Source organism: Euphorbia lathyris, chromosome 3, assembly GCF_963576675.1.
Source record: "Euphorbia lathyris chromosome 3, ddEupLath1.1, whole genome shotgun sequence".
In the NCBI taxonomy this organism is placed as follows: domain Eukaryota; kingdom Viridiplantae; phylum Streptophyta; class Magnoliopsida; order Malpighiales; family Euphorbiaceae; genus Euphorbia; species Euphorbia lathyris.
The window spans coordinates 54,252,347-54,268,688 of NC_088912.1; the positions used below are offsets into that span (position 1 = coordinate 54,252,347).

Consider the following 16,342-nt stretch of genomic DNA (forward strand, 5'->3'; position numbering starts at 1 on the left):
AAGTTCCAGCATGATCAACGGCTGGACTTGAGTTTAGATTGCCAGCAGGAGCTGACTGGTTGATATTCTGCACTTGAGGATGTGCAAGAGGATGATCGGCAGAATTATCTACTTGCTCAGAGTCAGGCTGAAGCTGACTGGTTTGAGGGGGTTGAGGTGTTTTAGCACTGACCTGAGCAGGTGTTTCCTTAGCTAGCTCAGTATGTTGAGGAGCGGGAACTTCGAGCAATTGCTCGGTATCAACTTGATGTTGAGTAGCAATTGAGTCGGCATGTTCCTTTGGTTGAGAAATAGAGGCTTGCTGTTGAGCGATTTCCGCAAGTGCACGGTATACGCTTGTAGTAATAAAAGATATCGAACCCACAGGGAACGCTTTTTAACTAAAAACTTATTCAATTCAGTTTTATTCACGTCTTTAGGTTTAACTAAAGAAAATCGTTTAATTGATTGTATTGGTTCGGATAAATTAGGATTAGATGAGAATATTATATTGAATTTAGAGAACAATTCTGTCTTGAGATTTTGATTACAAGACAGATGCTTCCGTAGTTGGAATAAATAGAAGGTATAAAACTTATTTTCATTAAGCAAAGAAAGCAACTACAACTTTGGTAAGATTATGAACATGTAATAATATAATTACACTATAAATGGTCTACTGCAACATGCAATAAGTGTTGGCTAAGACCATAAAAGTATTGGTATAAACAAAGAGGCAACACTTTTTCCCATAGAAAAGTGTTGGGTTTTTACGTGTCGCTATAGATGTCTGTAGCAACACTTTTTCAAATATGTGGCAACTTCAATAAATGTGTTACCAATGGAGTCTATACCAACACTTTTCTTGCTTTAAAGCAACTCTAATGAAAGTGTTGGCATAACTATAGATCAGATTACACTATTGTCAAAAAAAAATTTAGCAACACTTTAATACATTTACGCAACACTTTATTTTGCAATACATTTTTTTCATAACAACTCTTTTTTATGCTTTTGCAACACTTTTTTTATTGTAACAGTTATATTTGTAGCAACACATTAATATATATAACACATTCTTTAATACATGCAACACATAGAAAAAATTGAAAACAATTTTTAATTTAAATAATAGCATACAATATCCTTAGTTACAAATGTTTCCATAATCGTTAATATGTAAAAAATGGAACTTAACATTGTCATATAATAAAAAAAAACTAAAAAAAGTATAATAATATCATACAATTATAATATAGATTATCGTTCCATCTCCTTACAAGAGAGTGTGACATTATCATTTGAACGCCACATTATCCTTCATATCAATCTTGAGACTCGGGTTGACTTCTTCCAATGTTTTCACCATCCGTATCATTTTTTCGTTCATCTTCTTGTAGTTGGTTTCTTATTTCTGGTTGACTATTTCTTCGATTTTCTAGGTATTGCATGCCTACCAACAAGACAAGGATTTGTGTGATGTGTCACCATGAAAAAAGATTCTGATAACATTCTAAAATGTAGCAGCCTCTTCAGTTATTTGAAATTTCAAAAGCCGACTCGCTCTAGAAAAATCACAATTAGACTTGAAATTTCAGAAGTGGACCTTGTATAACCTCAATACTCATCATCGACTGTTCAGCCTTATCTCTCACACAGATGCTTACATACCTGAAATCGAAACTAATGTTAGACTTGATTTTCCTACTGACCTAGAGAAAGCAATAAAGCAAACCATTCACTCAAATTGCAATCAAACCCTATCACTTGGATATCTACTCTACTATGAAACCTTTGATGGAATGAACTACTGTTAATTTCTTAAATTCAATCATCAGCCAAATTGATATGAAATCATTAACTTGATATGAGTTCACAACCTATAGTAAATAATATCAAATGATTAAAAGGACCCCTGGAAAACCAATAGGAGAGGCCTAATATCCTTAAGCACCTTCTTCTATCTCATTATCCCATAAATGCTGGACATAGGATTATGAAAATTTTAATAAATAACAATAATAATAATAAACAGTACTAATAAAGTCATGGATATGGCTTCCAAGTCTACAATCGATCACTGACTGCTCCATCTACTGGATTTCGTGACATCTCCTAGCCACTAAGCTGTTTTCTGATATCTATTATGCAACATACCTACACTAACCTGAAATTAGAAATTTTAAGTGGATAAATTCTACTTGTGCTTACTGCACAAAACCTCTGGCTTGTATAATAGAAATGCATACAACATATAATCAATTAAGTAGCTCTGTAGAAACTGAAAGCATGCTAGAAAGAGTTAAAGCATAAAACCTACTTCAATGGTCGTAACTAGCTGGCCTGGTTTGCTTCAAATATTTTCCAACAAACAAACTGGGCGTATATTAAAGGAAATTGAAATTTAATTACCTGAGATTTAATTAACTGAACATGATATTTGATTAGATTGTCATGATCCACCACACCTGAAAACATGACAATTAAGATGAACACTATTAGATTGCAATATGTAAAAGTTGCATCCCATGCGAAATAAAAAGATAAAGGTCTAACATGTTAGGAGAAAAAAGAAAAACTTTTGCTTTTATAAATCAACTTGAGCTTATTTGACAATGAGATATAAAAAAAACTCTTAATAAAAAATTATATTAATTAATAGGGTATCTTCTATGCTTACTTTGTTTTTAATAGTATATATTGAAGGCAAACCCCTTAAACTTGTTAGACCCCTGAACTTGTCCAAAAAGTTTAATTGGCCTCCTAAACTTACATAATATCTCATTAGCCCCATGAACTTGCTTAAATTATCATGATTAAGTTTTCAATTTTTTTACATATTTAGACAAATTGAAATGTATATCATTTTAAACAAGTTTAGGAGTCTAATAGATCACTATAAGCAAGTTCAGGAGGTCAATAGACCAGAATTTAGGTGGTCAATGAGTTATTTTATGCAAGCTGAGGAGGCTAATGAAACACTTCGTAAATTTAGGGGGTCAATCAACCTTTTGTGACAAGTTCAGAGGCTCTTAATATATTAAGCCAAATAAAAACAACCATCAATATAGCTCATCATAATATGTGAGGTGATTGAGCTAATTCGGACATTCCCTGCAAACAGCATTGCATGATTCTAATAACTAATTGGTATAATTACATGTAATGCCATCCTAATTAATTATTTTACTAGCAAAAAATTCATTATACATATATAGTCATCAATCATCAAAATAACACTAGAATAGTAAATCACATCTAGCTATTAATACTCATTTAGTGCTCTGACCTGCAAATCTGTTCATTAAATTTATTTTTCTTTCCTTCAGCTTTTTCTTACATAAGTTACACTAAGATAATTTGGTTGCTCATATATCAGTTTCTATTGATATTTGTAATGCAATGCACCAATTATGCATATACTTCCCAAGCTTATGAAGAATATGAACTCTTACCACATACACACCTCTCATTGCAAGAACTCCTGATGTCTCCATTCCAATTCCAATTGATGCTCCTGAATTTAAATCCAATAAAGGATTCACAAAAAAAACAATTCAATTGAAGTAACAGATGCTGGGAATCACTCGACAATTCTGAAGTAATTTCAAAGTATGTGAAGCCATGCAAATGAAGGAGGCCTGTGACTATGGCGGTGAGGGCAGTTCCATCAATCCCTTGATTAACTTGTTCAGCAGTAAAACGTGGCTGAAAACCCAGATGACCCTTTCCACCCAATAATATTGATGTCTGACCCGGAGCTTCATTATGCTTTTTGCCTAAAATGTAACACAAAATTTTCCCTAATGTACATGCCATAAGGAAAACCAAAACTCATTAAAAAAATGACCTGTTAGACTTAAAGTGATCTATTAGTCCCTAAATTTGCTTAAATGGTACAACCTTGAACTTGTCTAAATCTCACAATTGCTCAATCACGTAGAACTTAGGAGGTTAATCATGTTACTTTTAAGCAACTTCAAAAGATTAATGGGTCATTTTTAAAGTTAGGAGGCATCATTAAACTTGTGAGGCCAATTTTGGGAGGTTATAAATATATTAGACTATTTTTATAATTTCTCTAAGGCCTAAGCCAAGAACAAATGAGCATAATCTGATTGCCAACTAGATCCACCCTTCATTCCTATCTCAATCAACTAGATGCATTTAAAAGAAGAGAAAGAACTCCAAAATCAACGAATGAGCATTGAAAATGATGGAAAAACAGAAGAGACAAAAATTGGGGATTTGTTGGCACCACTTACGTGGAGCAGAGAGCTTTAATGCCATAGGTTGGTGAAGACAGCATGCCCCTTCCATATCAACTTGATTACGTCCATACAATTATAGCTTCAAATCACTTGAAATCTTACCTATAGAACCAACATATATATGCCATAATAGCACCAAAAAGCCTCTCCATTTCACTCTTTTCTATTCCTTTCCAATCATGGTCTTCCTCTTCCTCCTTATAACTATCAATCTCACGATTTATGTCTCTCTTTTTAATCCCAGTCTCTTTCTTTTCTTCCATAACCACTTCCTTTTTTTATCAAAGATATCAATTTCAGTCTCCTGGACTTCTTCTGGTGATTTCCCCTCTATTTTCTCAACTTCTCTATGGAAAAATTAGAGTCTTTGACTGTTTAGGATTTCTTGTTGGGTAAACACTTCATCACCTATAGATTTGACTAATTTGTAAAATCTAGAACAAAACCCAAGTTTACTTATTGTCTTCGAATTGTAATCCCACAAAAATAACAGAATCCCAAAGCATCCAACATAAATTTTCACGTTTAATAGATATTTCTTCATCCTAACACCCAGCCCTGACCCCCACATACCTAAATCAATATATCCCCATTTCAATGCAACTTATTTACTACAAATTAGATGCTCAAGAAGGAAACAAGAGAGGATATAAAAATGGATACCTAACATTGACGAATCCAAGGAGAGAAGGAATTTACCGAGAGCAGGTCGATGATTGAGGTACCAGTGACCGGAACGCCCTCTTAATACTGACTGATCGGTCGGAATGAGATCGATAAGGTTGCTAGCTAAAGGGCCGATGAGGGAGTAGTAAATCGATTTGAGAGACAAGGATGAGTAAATCGATTTGAGAGACAAGGCAGATACATCGAGAGAGAGATAGAGAGAGACAGAGAGAGAGAGTAAATGTGAGTTTATAAAGAGTAATTCTTTTAATCGATTTGAGAGGGAGAGAGTAGATTTGTTGAGAGAGAGTAATACCTAAAATAGTTTAACTCCAAACTCAAAATTTTAGGGCTAAAAATTTATAATATTTTTTTTATCTCTACCAACACTTTAAAAATAGTTTCACCAACATTTTAAAAATAGTGTTGCAATAAATAGGAGTGAAGAAATTTAATATATCTACTCCAACACTTTTTAGAGAGTATTGTAATAGATGAAATTTAATCCTATCACTAGCAACATTTATAAGGCAACACATGTATTTTGTGTTGTAATAGACCATATATGGTGTAAGAATTTATGCAATTAAATGGCTTTGAACCATAAAAATCTCTCTGGATCGGAGCAGATTTCTACCTTAATCAAATTAGTATTTTATATCCGATAAGCCGCGGTCACGATCATATCTTCCGTAAAAACTAATTCTTTCAAGTGTTCAACAAAGTTTCTATATAAATATGATTGTATAAAACGTTTTAATAAAAACACCAATTTATCATTTTGAAAATCATTTTGTCAGAACAATATCAAAATAACAACAGGAAGAATGTATTGAATAAAATAAATATATTATTAGTGAATTGTGAATCTTCACAAGTTAACAGAGAAGAAGAAACATGGATAGCATTTTAACAAAAACTTTGAGATCCGGGTTGTCAATCTTTCCCTCAAACTCCGTAGGCTTGTCAGAACTCTTTGCGCTTCAGCCGTTAGTTCTTCTCGCTGAATCTTCGGAATAGAGACTGGTCAGTCCACTACCAGAATGAAAACTTGTCTCTGATCAACCTTTGAAACTAAACTAATACTACTGTGTTTATAACTAATCTAATAACAACTTGTTTACATCAAGTTTGTTTATACAGAAATGAAATCTAACTTTCTGACTCTTTCTGAATCAGAAACTCAACATAATAACTCTCTGATTTCTCTAACTCTTCTAACTTAGCCAACTCTGATTTCTTGAAATGGATCACTTATTTATAGTTGGTGAAGGGTTGTAAATGAAGGGTCGTGTCCGCTAGTGAAGGGTCGCTTTTATCCAAACGAACAGACGCGTTTTTTAGAATTAAACATGTGAAATCTGTGCAGAATTCTTCGATGTCTCATATGAGATTCTGAGAATCTCAGTCGCGATAGGGGGTGAAAGGGCGAGCTGAAGACTTTGAATTTCCGGCGACTGGTGATCGTATGTCGCGACTGAGATTCTGAAAATCTCAGTCGCGACTGGGGCTTTCTTCCCCGTCTCTCGGCTGCTTCTTGTCTTCTTTGAGTCGGTCTCCTGATTGATACGTATTCTTGGCATGTAATTTAGGTTTTTCCTCCATTTTAGCTCTGTTTTAGCTCCTATTTGGATTTAACCAAATAATTAAGTACCTTGCATCAAAGAAGTAAATAAAGACGTAAAAGTACTCTAAATGAATATAATTAGCACGATTTCAATGTAAATTTAATGTATTTATATATGATATTTTAGGTATATTTTGGGCTTAACAAACTTCCACACTTAAGCTTTTGCTAGTCCCGAGCAAAATTTCACTGAATTTATTCTTCACTCAATCTCTTTATAAATAGAATATATATCCATATATTCCTCTTTAAATTAGTTAAACCGAAAGATAAACTTTCATGGTAAATTTATACGCAAAGTATCAAACTAGCTTGTATAAAAGAGATATATCATTCGTCTTGTATCTCAATTTTTATATTGAAGTATTCGGGACGGTGTAAGCACGCATGTTTTTGAATCTTTCGTCTCAAGGCATTTAAAAGCACAAAATTTCATTTCCCAAACCTAAACTATTACAAATATAGATTTATTAAGGACTTAGGTTTAATATATTTACTTAGTCACGCCTGTGATCATGGTGGTCTCGTCCGTGACTTTATATAAATTAATTCGCTTTTGTGTTCGTTTAAGAGGTACTGACCATGCCATGGGTGGACGTAATCGTTACTTAAAACTTTAAACACGTTTAATTTTGCTTTAATTTCTAACGTTCCTTTCATACCTCGACCGTGATAAGGGTGGTCGCAATCGTGGCCAAAAGTAAACGGTACTTAATGTTCTTCTCTTTCATACCTCGATTGTGATAAGGTTGGTCTCAATCGTGGTCAAAAGTTAAGAATACGACTACTTGATTGAATTAACATGAGTTATAAAATTAAAATTATAAATTGGGAAAAGAAAAATAGCACATTCATCCTGTATTGACTTTGAAATTCAACATGTATTATGGCTAAAGTTTCCTTAAAAACTTCAATTAGTTTTTAATGTAAGACGAAAAATCATACCGAGCTAAAAAGCTAAAGTTGTTAGTTTGATTTATGCCTATAAACCTAATTGAAAATTGAAAATAAGATTTATATTTATCATGAATTCATGATATAAAATAGAGATTTGAAACTAAAGAAATTTTACTTATATACATTTACTCGAGACGTTTTGATAAAATTATATCGGAGATTTGTAAAAAATATTTGTAAAAATATTGCCCGTATAGAAATATTATTTCTAACGATAATGATAACCTTAAAATATGCTTAACATTATTTTGAAAATTAAAGTGTTTGAAACATATGAAATATACATTTATGAAAAATTGTCATTATTTTTGAAAAATGTTGCACTTTATATAAAAATGTTGCATTTCTGTTTTGAAAATGTTGCATTATATACTTTACTTAAAATTGAATAACAACATACATTTATACTTAAATAAATAGCATTCATTCTCATTCGATGCATTCATTCGTACTTAAAATTAAAACGAATATGAAATATCTCCTCCCACACTTAATTTGGACCATGTCCTCATAGGTGCAAAAAGCGATAAAACACGAAAAATAGTACGAAATAAACCATACGAATTAGAATTGAAAAATATAGTACCATAACATTCAAACAGAATAATAAAAATAATTGTACCAAACATAATTAAAAATATGGTACCAAACCGAATAAAACATAATAACGAAAATGAGGTAAAAGATAGAAAGGATAAAACCTATCAAGGTGAACTTGGTGGAGAAGGCGTAGTCTCAACTCCTTGGCGTCGGAAGAAAGATAGCAACCGGCGACGAGTAGATTTGTGCTCATGTCTCAATGTAGTGATATTGGCATCCACCATGTTTATCCTCGAACTCATTTCGGTATTGTTGGCAACGACTTCATCTAACCGCAAATTCATGTGACGGTTATGCTCGTTCATTTGTGTCAAAACACGTTGCCAACCAACTTGCTCTTCAACATTCGGTTCCACATTTGCTTGCTCTTGATCATTAACATTAACATTCTCCTCCTCCTCTTCATCATCAAATTCCTCATTATCTTCTTCATCATCATCTTGGGCACCCAAACCTTGAGAACTTGAAGCTTCACCACCCAAAGTAGCAAAAACACGTCTTGTACGATCTTCATAGGAGATAAATGCGGGTGGTCCCAATTTCTTCAATAAATTGGCTCTTTGAAGTGCCGTGATATCCAAGGAAGGTAAACCAACATGAGGCATATTTTGATAATCCGCTAATTCACCCCGAGCACCCAAAACAATGTCGGTAATTAAATTACCCATTGGCACTTGCTTATTGCGGGACTTGGAAGCTCGAACTAAATTAGTAAATATCATCTCAATACTATCAACGGTCAAATTCTTAAAAATACTATCCAACACAAACAAATCACGGACTTGCACCTTTGAACTTTCAACCCGACCAAATAAAGAAAAGGATAAAAACTTGTGAAAGAAAAAGATACAATTATCCTTAAGTAACTTACTAGAAGTGTTCTTCGGATGAAAAACATCTAAGCCGGTTAAAGTGTGCCAAACCGTGTGTGCATTAAAAGTCTTTGGTTTGGAATAAAAATTCCGAGTAGGAAAACCAAACCATCGGTGCATTGCCGCATACCCGACTTCAAAACGAATCCCATTATTTCGAAAAGAGATAATACCTTTCTTCTTATCATAAGTTAGAGTGACCAAAAATTCCAAAATATGCGATTTATTACTAGGAAAACGCATACTAGCAAATCTTGTCCAACCAAGAACGGATAGATATTCATCAATACGGTCGGTAAAAGAAAATATGTTTACCGTTTCGGTGTCAAGGAAAGGCATGTCGAAGAACACCACTTCGCTATTAGAAAAACGGTGAAATTTTCGTCCTTCGGCCTCCGTCGCAATATCGAACGGTGCTCCATATTGAACACGTAATCTAGTGATCTCGGAGGCTTTGGTTTTGTTAGCAACGGTCTTTTGTCTAGGCATTTTTGTTTGTGAAATTTGGTGAAAGAGATGAAGAAATTTGAAAGAATGAAAGGAAGAGTAAAAGATAATGGTGGTGATTTAGGGAAGAAGAAGATGAATAGGGTAAAGATTTATGGGGAAGGTGAGTGAATCTTTGTGTTGGAAAGAGTAAAAGATGAGTGATTGGTGAAAATAGAGGTGATATAAATAGGTGTAAGTAATAGGTATTGATTAGGGTAGAGTAATAGGTATGTAATTAGAGTACGAATAGGATTAAATGCAAAAAACCATCTAAATCCCGTCACTCAAGTCGCGTGTTGCGACTGAGATTACTGAGATTTTCAAAATCTCAGTCGCGACAGCAAGCTTGCAAGGGGGCGGATTTTTGATGACAAATTGCTCTTTTGCTGTCTCAACTGAGATTTCAAAATCTCAACTGAGATTCTGAAATTTCTGGGTAAAAATTGGACTATTTTTGACAATTTGAACATGACTAATTCAATTCCTCTTGTAATTAAGTGATATTAATGCAAATTTTAATTCCTGAAACTGAGATAAACAAAACTGAAACATTAAATTAAAGGAAAACCAAAGGTTGTTCCTTAAATAAAAGAAATTAAGGAAAGAATTAATGCACTTTTATTAATCATAATCAAAGGAAATACAATAAAATACCTTATTACATATGTACAGAAAAACATCTGTGCATAAAAACAACAAACATATATACACTATTTACAAACAAACTACATAAACTCAAATAGTATCCCTATGAATTGGAATACGATGAACAGTGGCCCGGTCAATCTTCGCTTGAATGAAGATTTCTCTTTCTGTAGGAGAAAGAAATTTTGGACCAGAACGAAACTCTCTTTTTACAAGTCCCTCATTTTCCAGAAACTCGTAATTCATTATGGGAAATGGTTCCTTATCAGTCCAAGGAACATAAACTGATCCTTTGGTTCCTAGGATTATTCCACATATAATATTCCCAAACCCAATTGTCCGATTCTTCGAACGGGAAGCGGCAACTAATCCCTCCATCAAATTTTTTGAGGAATTAACTGTGTTACCTTGGAAAATATCACCTAGCACATATAAATCAGTATCCTGGACGACACTGCTTCTGACTCGACCAAATAGACTATGACAGAGAAATTTGTGCAAAAACAGCATAGAGTTAGAATTTATTGATTTGTTGTAGGCAAGACGTGGATTGAATCGCCAAAATCCTGTCAACATTCTCCATATATCTGTAGAAGTCATATCTCTGCCAGGATGATGTGGAGTGGTGTCCCGTGGTGGAAACCCAAATCAATTATAGTTCAGGATATCCAAAAGTGAATATCTTCCCTTCACAACGAAAACTGAGACGAACACGCCTCTTATTGACGAACCGAACGGTAGACAGAAACTCTAGAACCCAATTCCCAATTATAGGAAATTTCATAGAAGCAAACTTGGTCCATCCCAAATTTGTCAGATAGCGATTCATGTCATCGTTTATCCCGAGTTCTTCGTTCAGGAACTCGTCCAGATACAACATGCCACAGAATTGTGCATATCTAAACTGCAAATAACGTTTCCCCTTATCATGATTGTAGATTGGAAACCATGCTCCATAGCGAGAAGAGATATCAACTCTCTTGCTTCGAGCAGAAGTGTTCTTCCTAACATTTTTCAGAGATTTGGTCATGTTTGTGAGATAAGATGGTGTCTGTAGGATTTGAGAATTGAAGAAAGAAATTCAGAATTCTAAAAGATGAAAGATGAAAGATGAAATGAAATGGAATAATTCTGAGCCTACAGGAATATATAAGATACATAAGTGAAAGGTTGTATCTGTTTAAAAATAAAAGATGTCAAAATGATACCTCTTGGATTTAACTGACAGAATTTTTGAAATCAGATGTTTGTAATCCCTTACAGTTATTTCAAAATGTTAAAATACAGAAAATCTCAACTGAGATTTTCCAAATCCTTAAACATGGAGAATCTCAACTGAGATTTCTGGATATATATTTTCAAAAGCACTTAACACTTAATGAAAATTTTCAAAACATGACTAGATTAGAATTTAATTTTACAAAACTTATTTGTACACAAATTCAAAAATAAAAGTAAAAAAATAAAAAAATAAAAACAAAAATAAATTAACCTAAAAATTAAAATAAAAATAAATGAAATTAAAAAGAAAGAAAAATAAAAATTATGAACATATAATAAGAAAAACTAAAAATTTAAAAATATGAAAACTAAATAAATTAATTTTCATAGAATTCGTCCACGAATTCAATTGCTTGAATTGGAGCTCCTTCGTAATAAATCTTGCATCGATTACCATTAACCTTAAATCGATCGCCATTGGACTTTTCTAACTCTAAAGCTCCATAATCAAATGTTTTAACAACAAAAAATGGTCCACTCCATCTAGACTTGAGCTTACCTGGAAATAACTTTAATCTGGAATTAAAAAGTAAAACTTTATCCCCAATATTAAAGCTTTTAATTTTGATTCTAGCATCATGCCACTTTTTAACTTTTTCCTTATAAACTCTTGCATTTTCGTAGGACAAATAGCGTAATTCATCCAACTCGTTTAAGTCGAACAAACGCTTTTTTCCTGTGCTTTGCAAATCATAATTAAGGGTTTTTAGAGCCCAATATGCTTTATGTTCTAACTCTACTGGCAAATGACAAGCTTTACCATAGACTAATCTATAAGGTGTCATTACTATAGGTGTTTTAAATGCAGTACGGTATGCCCATAGCGCATCGTTAAGTTTATGTTCCCAGTCTCTTCTAGAAGACGAAACTGTTTTCTCAAGTATCCATTTGAGTTCTCTATTTGATATTTCTACTTGACCATTCGTTTGAGGATGGTATGGCGTAGATACACGGTGGTGTACTCCGTATTTTCTCATAAGTGACTCAAAGCTTCTATTTACGAAATAAGTACCTCCATCGCTTACCATAACTCTAGGGACTCCAAATCGACAGAATATTGCATTTAAAAACTTAACAACTACCTTAGAATCATTTGTCGGGGTTGCAATTGCTTCAACCCACTTTGAAACATAATCTACGGCTGCTAATATATAATTTTTGCCAAAAGAAGTAGGAAACGGACCCATGAAATCGATTCCCCACACGTCGAAGATTTCAACTTCCAACATGTTCGTGAATGGCATCTCATCTTTCCTTCCTAAATTCCCGGTTCTTTGACACTTATCACAACGGATAATAAATGAACGGACGTCTTTAAACAGAGTAGGCCAAAAGAATCCGCATTCTAATATTCTAGCTACTGTTTTGCTTACGCTGTTATGACCTCCATAAGCGCTTGCATGACATTCCAACATTATAGAGTCATATTCAAACTCACTAACACATCTCCTAAGCATTCCATCGCCGTATGTTTTGAAAAAAATGGATCTTCCCAAAAATATTTCTTAACTTCCGAAAAGAATTTCTTCCTTTGCTGAGAATTTAATCCATCTGGCACAACATGTGCAGCTAAGTAATTGGCTATATCCGCATACCATAGTGCCATGACACTTTTTACTTGCATGAGATATTCATCGGGGAAATCATCTCGAATGTCTAATGTTTCACCGATGGGACCGTTTTCATCTTCAAGTCTTGATAGATGACCGACGACAAGGTTTTCAACTCCCTTTTTATCTTTAATCTCTATGTCAAATTCTTGCAATAATAAGACCCATCTAATAAGACGCGGTTTTGCATCTTTCTTAGCAAATAAATATCTTAAAGCTGCATGATATGTATAAATGATGACTTTAGATCCTAACAAGTATGATCTAAACTTATGACATGCAAAAACTACCGCTAGCATTTCTTTTTCAGTTGTGGTGTAATTTAACTGTGCACCGGACAATGTGTGACTCACATAATATATAACATGAAGTTTCGTATCCTTCATTTGACCTAATACACATCCTACAGTTAAATCACTTGCATCGCACATAATTTCGAAAGGTAAATTCCAATCGGATTTCGATATTATAGGTGTACTGACTAAAGTTGTTTTCAATGTATTGAAAGCTTGTAAACAATCCTCATTAAAATCAAAAGTCGAATCTTTCATAAGCAAATTAGTAAGTGGTTTGGAGATTACAGAAAAGTTCTTTATAAACCTTTTATAAAAACCTACATGACCTAAAAATGATCTTACTCCCTTAACAGTAGTTGGTGGGGGTAATTTTTCTATAACTGAAGTCTTTGCTCTATCCACTTCTAAACCTTTTTCAGATATCTTATGAACCAAAACAATTCCTTCGTCTACCATGAAGTGACATTTTTCCCAATTTAATACTAAATTCGTTTCTTCACATCTAGACAATACTTTATCTAAGTTCTGTAAACATGCATCGAAAGAATCTCCATAAACCGAAACATCATCCATGAAAACTTCCATGATATCTTCAATGAAATCGTTAAATATTGCTGTCATACAACGTTGAAATGTTGCTGGTGCATTACATAGACCAAAGGGCATTCTCCTATATGCAAATGTTCCATAAGGACATGTGAAGGTTGTTTTATCTTGGTCATCCGGGTAAATGTAAATTTGAAAGAATCCAGAATAACCGTCTAGGAAACAATAAAATGCATGACTGGCTATCCTTTCAATCATTTGATCAATGAAAGGTAGAGGAAAATGATCTTTCCTAGTTGCTTTGTTTAGGTTCCTATAGTCTATACAAACCCTCCAACCGGTGGTGGTTCGCGTAGGTATTAATTCACCTTCGTCATTCCTTACAACAGTTATGCCTCCCTTTTTAGGTACACAATGGATTGGACTAACCCATTCACTATCCGAGATCGGATAAATGATTCCATTATCTAAAAGTTTAGTAATCTCATTTTTTACTACTTCTTTCATGTCCGGATTTAAGCGTCTTTGCCTATCCGCTTTAGGTGGCTTATCTTATTCTAAGTGAATTCTATGCATTACGATACTAGGATTAATTCCTTTTAAGTCTGAAATTTGCCATCCTATACTTCCTATCCTATTCCTAACAACTTCTTTCAATTTTTCTTCTTGATCATTTGTTAATTTGTTAGAGATAATTATAGGTAGAGAATCACCTTCGCCTAAGAAAGCGTACCTCAAATGACTGGGAAATTCCTTAAGTTCTAATTTAGGGGGTATTACAATCGAAGGCGGAACTGGTCCATCTTCTCGAATCAAAGGCTCTAGGTCCTTATCTTCTAATTCTTCACCCATTATAGGTTCTATTATTTCTTCTCTTTGAATAACGTCATTGACACATTCTTCAACTAAATCAAGTTTCATACAAGCGAATTCCTCCATAGGATATTTCATCGCTTTGTTCATATTAAACTCGATCTTATCTTCTCCTATCCTCAAAACTACTTTCCCTTCCGACACATCAACTAGAGCACGTCATGTGTTCATAAACGGTCTACCAAAAATTAGTGGACAATTAACGTCATATGTAAAATCTAATATAACAAAATCGGTAGGAAAAATAAATTTATCGACTTTGACTAAAACATCTTCAATTATACCATATGGTCTCTTAGTGGTTTGATCCGCTAATTGTAAAACCATATTGGTACGTTTGATATCTTCTTCTAAACCTAACTTAATAAAAATAGACAACGACATCAAATTTATACTTGCTCCTAAATCACAAAGACAACTTGGGAACTCGATATCTCCCAATTTACACAGAATAGTAAAACATCCGGGATCTTTGAGTTTAGTGGGCAAATTACTTGACACTATTGAACTACAATCTTCAGTTAACGAAATGGATGAAATTCCTTCCCAACTGATTTTCTTTGAAATTAAATCCTTTAAAAACTTACCATAGTTAGGAATTTGCGTAATTGCATCCATGAATGTTAAGTTAATGTGCAAATTTTTAAGTTTGTCTAAAAACGTCAAGAGTTGTTTGTCATAGTCCTTATTTCGGACTTTGTGCGGAAAAGGTGGTTTGGGTACAAAAGTTTTTGTACTTGAGTCAATTGGTGAACTTTTTGTGTTTGATATATCTTCTTTGGACTTTGGTAAATCAGTTCTAGGTAATGTTGAATCTCCGGGCATTTCCGGACCTAGATAATTTTTCCCTGAACGAAGAGTGATAGCCTTTACCTGCTCTTTCAGATTTTCTTCCTAATGGCTGGGAAGACTTCCCTCTTTTCGGGATGGAATTGATTTAGCAAGTTGACTAATTTGGACCTCCAAATTATGGATGCTAGATGAGTGGTTTTTAATAAGCTGATCGAATTTATTTTCGATCCGTTTAAAACCATCGTCGTGATTACTTATTTTTCCACTGATAGCATCTATGAATTTGTCGATTTTAGAAGATAAAGTGCTAATCGTATCTCTTGACTGATTTTGATAATTACTAGTACGATTTTGATTAGCACTTGCATTATTATTATCTTTCCAGTTAAAGTTAGGATGATTCCTCCATCCAGAATTATAAGTAGTAGAATAAGGATTATTAGTTTGGTTTTGCCCTTGGACAAAATTTACCTGTTTGATCTCACTCATATTTTCATAATCCACATCCGTTTGGATTGGATTACCATTGGTATCGCATGGTGCCATAAACCTATCAATTTTGTGCGATAAGGCAGAAAATTGGGCTTGTAACATTGCGACTGGATCAAGTTCCACTATACCTTTAACTAATGATGTGGTCGAGGATGATGGTTTCGCCACCGGTACATGTCCACGTTTCGCGGGCCACATACTACTGTTGATTGCCATTTCCTCCAAAATTTCTCTTGCTTGGGCTGATGTTTTCTTCATAAATAGCCCTCCCGGCATAGCATCTAATGAGCTTCTAGTTGTAGGATTTAGTCCATTGTAAAATGTTTGCATTAAAAGTTCAGCGGGT

The 16,342-nt window shown here is 33.9% G+C and overlaps 1 protein-coding gene across 1 annotated transcript; it reads right to left on the reverse strand.

Annotated features, from left to right (window-relative positions):
* Positions 1-1,090: 1,090 nt before the first annotated feature.
* On the reverse strand, positions 1,091-8,705 carry LOC136222683 (uncharacterized). Its single transcript, XM_066010412.1, has 5 exons — positions 8,433-8,705; positions 4,950-5,232; positions 3,446-3,496; positions 2,392-2,447; positions 1,091-1,650 (listed from the first exon to the last, which is right to left on the reverse strand). The coding sequence occupies exons 1-5, from the start codon at positions 8,703-8,705 to the stop codon at positions 1,624-1,626; spliced, it is 690 nt and encodes a 229-aa protein (XP_065866484.1). The 3' UTR covers positions 1,091-1,623.
* Between the last annotated feature and the right edge of the window lie 7,637 nt (positions 8,706-16,342).